The 5,575-nt window shown below is 43.3% G+C and overlaps 1 protein-coding gene across 1 annotated transcript in view; it reads right to left on the bottom strand.

Moving 5' to 3' along the window:
• Window positions 1–1,031: 1,031 nt before the first annotated feature.
• PRKCE (protein kinase C, epsilon) overlaps window positions 1,032–5,575 on the bottom strand; it is a 771,524-nt gene continuing 766,980 nt past the window's right edge. The window contains exon 15 of the mRNA XM_006839418.1: window positions 1,032–1,654. Within this exon, the coding sequence (XP_006839481.1) occupies window positions 1,508–1,654 (147 nt within the window). The 3' untranslated portion in view covers window positions 1,032–1,507. The remainder of the gene's footprint in view (window positions 1,655–5,575) is intronic.

The raw sequence follows: 5,575 nt of genomic DNA, 5'->3' as shown, positions 1-5,575 counted from the left end.
ACTATATACAAAAAGTCTCAAATGTACAAAAGGCAAAAAAGCTTCATTAGTGCCACTTTGCCACTCACACGCATATATATTTAGGGGCAGCTGGGAAATCCACGTGCAACAGTTGGAATGGATCCCATTCCCTGCTAAACAGTTCATTAAAATGGGTAATCAGTGACCTCCAGGAAACATATACACAAAGCCACAGAGAACCCTTGGAAACCAAAGAACGTAACACTGTTACAGGAGGTAACATCACATCCATTAAATAGTGTCCACATGAGTTACCGTTTCAGGTCACACACACACACAGAACTCCCAGTACATCTTGCCACATTGTCAGTTTTCCCACAAATGGCTCTTCTGTCTCCTGACACCATCTACATAACCCATGTTTAGGCTCATTCTGCTTGTTACAAAAGCAGATGTTTCATATTTAACTTTACACGGGAAATTGTTAAAAAACCACGACACAGTAGTACTACCATTTTGTAGAAGTGCGCAAAAATAAACACATTGCTGCAGAAAATAAATAAGAGTTTATGCTGGGAACTTAGGGCAAAACTGGGAAGAGAATTTGGGAGCTGAGTTTTGCTAGGACTCTAAAGCTTGGCCCTCCCTCCAGTGGCTTTTGTGTCCATGTAGAACTTTAGGAACAAGGAGCACAACTTGCTTTGTTCTCTCTGAATTCATGGAGCTCCCATTACCACTCAAACATTCATAGCATAAGCCTTGGACAATTAATATCTCACTGTATATTAGCCCTTTAATATCTACCTGTATTGATTGGAATTTGTAGCTTTTGGCCAATTATGAAGTGAATTTTATCATTTATCTTTCCAATATTAACACAGTTCAAGACCAAATTTCTTTTTCAAAGAAGAAAAAAAAAGTGATTTCTTCCACAAGACACATGCTTACAAAACTTTGGCATGCCCAAAAGCTAACACCAAAGCAAGCAAGAGTTGGCCGTTCCAGAGCAAACCGACAAAACGAGCCAACTGCACCCCTCCCTGTCTGTCTCCTTTCATAGGGCATGCCTTGAAGATAAGTCTCTTCTACTGGACAGAAGGTAAGGGAATGGCAGGCTGGATGAGAGGTGAGGGTTGTTGGGCCCTCTATCTATGTCCAACAGCAGAGCCAGAACCTTCTTGCTTGCTTTTTTAAATTTTCTTTGCAGTAAAAGGAATTGAAGTTGCTTCGCTGCCTGGTGTCCCTGAGGAGTGAAACCAGGCTTGCCAACAGTACCAACAGTACAAACATGGCAGTGTGTATGCCAGGTGTCTGACCCAACTCGGTTCTGCGTAACTGGCAAGACAGGAAACAAGAGTGCCTTTTGGTCCCCAGGTGGAAGGAGGAGGGGCAGCTGGCCCGGGTAAGGGATGCAATAAATAGATAGCGGAATGGGATTAGGGCTCCAGGAGAAGTTGCTCATGACCTTCTGAGCCTCTGGAAAGCAGGAAACTTCTCGGCACCTCTTCTTGCAGTATCCAGAACCTCCACCTTGCCAGGTGGCCTCTCATGGCATCAGGTCTTCACCAAAGTAGGAGAAGCCTTTGAATTCCTCCTGGTTGATCTGCTTCACAATGGCTTCATCCACAAGTGTGAGTACTGGCTCTTCCCGGGTAAAGTCTTGGTCAAAGTTATTGACATCTCTTTTGGTTTTCTGTGGGAAGAAAGCAGAAAGCACTGAGTCAAAGTTGTCCTTCTCCCCCCGGGCCCCCCAAGGGGAGCATCCAGCTAGTCAACCTCACGCCAAAGCAGGCCACTAGCTACTGAGAGCAGACAGGGCTGTTCCAATGACGTCACGATGGATGGCCCCAGGACCAGGAGGGGACCAAGGCGAAGAAGAATGAGTCAAGGTGAGAAGGGAGAGGGCGTGATAGAAAAGCAGGGAAGTGGGATCTCCACAGACGCTCTGTGTAGGACAGTGTATGTGGGCATGTGTGTGTGTTTGGCAAGAGTGGGATACAAAGCTCCCATTTCATACTTTCCCTCCAGCATCTATCATAACCCTCTGGCTCCACTGTGGCTTCTTTTCCTGAGACCCAGGGAACAAACCTCCACATAGTCTTCATAGGCCTTTCTTCTCTGTAGGTACACCAGCTGCCTTTAAGGCGATCTGAAATCATGGCCACCCATGTGTGTCAGAGTAAAACTATGCTCCCTAAGGCTTTTCAGTGGCTGACTTTTGGAAAGTTGATACCGGACCTTTCTTCTGAGGTGGCTCTGGTGGACTGCCAACCTTTACATTAGCAACCAAGTGTGTTAACCCTTTGCACTACACAAAGTCTCTTTCCTTGTAGGTGGATCCCCATATGACAAGGGAGTCTACAGACCAGGTCTGTTTCATATATCATCCTATCTCTAAGTAGGAGGGTGGGGAGTGGGGAAGGAATCTCATCTGGGAAACCTTTCTTTATCCCCATATACTCTCATCATGAACCCTATTCTATGTAACCACATTATTTCCAGCATTACACTAACATGCTGACCTGTAGTGATACGTTTATCTTTCATTTTTTTAAGTATTTATTGTGAATTGAGTGATAGTTTACATGGGAGAATATCGGTTTTACATTCATCATTTCATTGCAGTTATTACAGTCTCCTCCGTGCAGTATATAATGATTTAAACAACCAAAGGGCACATTCTGCAAGCCTGCCTCCTGGGCGCCAGCACTCAGTCTTTCTCTTTCCATGAGTCTAGAGTCCTTATCTGCTCTATCTTTCCATATCCTCATCTCTGCCTCCATCTCTGGTATCACTGCTTCTCTGGATAGGGTCCTACATTCTGCTCGTGCTCTTCTCCCTTGATGGTCCTAGAGTCCTCTGTTCATAGATTGTAAGGTTAACTACTGCCCCCTTTTTGTTACAAAACTTCTACCTTTAAAATTGTGACAATCGCAATCAGTCATGAAGATAATTACTCACTATTGAATCATAGGGATCTTACCCCATCTCCTTTCACCAAATGCATCTAGACAAGATGAAAACTATTCAGTGAGGATTTTACCTTCCCGTGCACACTCTTAACCTAACTCCCTCTTGAAAACATGTAAGCCAGTCACTTTGTGTCTTTACAGTATCCCCTATTTTACATAGCCAAGGTCTAAGTTGCCCGTCTCTATCAACCATGTATACAGAAGGGATAGGATTGATATTTGATGTGAAAACTCCCCTCAGTTGGTATTTTGAGCTACTGCAAGGAGCTCTGGTAGCACAGTGGTTAAGAATCAGGCTGCTAATCTCACGGTCAGCAATTCGAAACTGCCAGCTGTTCCGTGGGAGAAAGATGAGACCCTCTGCTCCCGTAAAGATTTACAGCCTCGGAAAGCCTGTACAGGATCTCTGTGGAACCGACTCCACAGCAAATAACAACAACATCCATTAAGTATAGGTCAAGTTAATCAAATTGTAGCAATTTACACTTGTTTCCTTTATCAAAAATTGTTGTTTTTTATTTTCCTCTAGTTGAGGTTTGATCATCAAGCCATCAATGCTAGGTCAAATGAGTACTATCTAGAAGTTTGGGCATTCTTGTGTGTCTCCCCTCACTTCATTTCAGCTGGAGACTTCACTCTCAGCTCTAGGCCTCCATGGCTATGTCCTTGCCCATGGGCTCAGGTGTCCCCAGGTCTCACAACACTTTGGACCAACCAGTCCTTCGTCTTCTCTCTCACGTCTCCAGATCCACGGGAGTCTATGAACATGTTCAAACTAAGCCCATTTCTTCATTGCTGCCTTTCCTCTTCTTTTACTCACCAGTAGACCAACATGATCACTAGCAATCTTAAAAGCTTGCTCATGTGTTCCCTTTGAGTTTCAGTCTTATTGGGGGGGGGGGGTGTCCTGAAGGGACTTGATTGCTTGCTTTGATGGCTTCCTGGTGGCTCACATGTGAACAACTTGCTTATTCTTGCAGCCAATCAGACTGTCATTTTTGTTTTGGATTTTTCCTGCTGGTCTTTCTTTTAAGAAGTATCTTCGGTTCCTCTAGCTATTCCAGACTGGTCTGCTTAGCCTTTCAAGTGGGAATGTCCCACCTCAGAAATTTCTGGTTGGGGCTCAGGATTCCACCTAAGGTCCTATACTCAACAAAGGCTCTGCAGGAAGCCTATTTCAGTGGGCATGTTTTAGAACCCCTTTTACATATTCCGATCAGTTATAGGCTGAAGATGGGCTTATAAGCTTTCTGTAATCATGTTTCCCAATATTTCTTTCCATCCCACTCAAGTGTCTGTTTTATTACAATAGTAGGCAAGGGAAACCAATATTCATAAGATAGTCAAGCATCCTAACATTATTACCCCTCTTCTACCCACTCAGACTATGCCTCGATCCCTGTATCACAGAGCCCTGTTGTTCCAAGGTTTAGCATACATCACTATTTACCTCTGTCCCATTTGGCCCCTGCAAACCTGACTCCAGTGTTCCTCTATCTACTTGTTCTTCTGTCCCCCTCCCCCATATGTATTGCCCTCCCCAATATCCGAACTATGATGTGACTGTCCCCTACCCTGTGCTCTACCATCTCATCCCTCCCACCCCTGGTAAACAACAAATTTTTTTTTCCCCTTTTAGTATGGGGTATCTTAAGCTTTTACAATAATGTTATTATGCAATATTTGTCCTTTTGTGATCAACTAATTTCACTTAGCATAATGTTCTCAAGGTTTATCCATGTTATGCAGTGACTTGCAGCTTCCATGTTATTCTTCAAAGTAGCATAATATTCCATTGTGTGTATGTACCAAAGTATGTATCCATTCTTCCATTGATGCGCACTTAGGCTGTCTCCATCTTTTTGCTATTGTGACTAGTGCTGCTATGAACATTGGTGTACATGTATCTACTCATGTTCTGGCTTGTATTTCTTGTGGATCTATATCAAGTAGAGGAATTGCTGAATCATAGGTTATCTCTGGTAGCGTAGTGTTTAGCAGTTGGGCTGCCAACCTCAAGGTCAGCAATTTGAAACTACCAGCAGTTCCTTGGGAGAAAGACAAGACGTTCTGCTCCCGTAAAGATTTACAGCCTCGGAAACACTGTGCAGGGTCACTATGAGTTGGAACTGATACCACGGTACTTAACAACAACAGGTATTTCTATTTCCAACTTTCTGAGGAAGTGTCATACTGACCAGAGTGGTTGGATGATTTTTGCATTCCCGCCAGCAATGTCGGAGGGTCCCAGTCTCTCCACATCCTTGCTAGCATTTATTGTCCTCTGCTTTTTTGAACTTTACTGTTAATGCTGATGTGAGATGATACCTCATTTTTGTTTTGATTTGCATCTCTCTAATGGCTAATGATCATGAACATTTCTTCATATGTTTGTAGGCTGCCCAGATCTCTTCCTTGGGGAAGTGTGTTCGTGTCTTGTGCCCATTTTTTGATTGGGTTAATTGTCTTTTTCTTGTAGAAGTGTTGTAGTTTACTATAGATTTTAGAAATTAGTCCCTTGTCTGCTATGTCATTGCAAAAGATTTTTTTCTCATTCTGTGGGCTCTCGTTTGGTGAAATCTTTTGATGCACATAAGTTTCTAATGTTTAGTATGTTCCAATCATCTATTTTGTCTTCTTTT

Source organism: Chrysochloris asiatica, unplaced genomic scaffold, assembly GCF_000296735.1.
Source record: "Chrysochloris asiatica unplaced genomic scaffold, ChrAsi1.0 scaffold00024, whole genome shotgun sequence".
NCBI classification, from domain to species: Eukaryota; Metazoa; Chordata; class Mammalia; order Afrosoricida; family Chrysochloridae; genus Chrysochloris; species Chrysochloris asiatica.
This window is presented reverse-complemented; position numbering and strand designations above follow the sequence as displayed.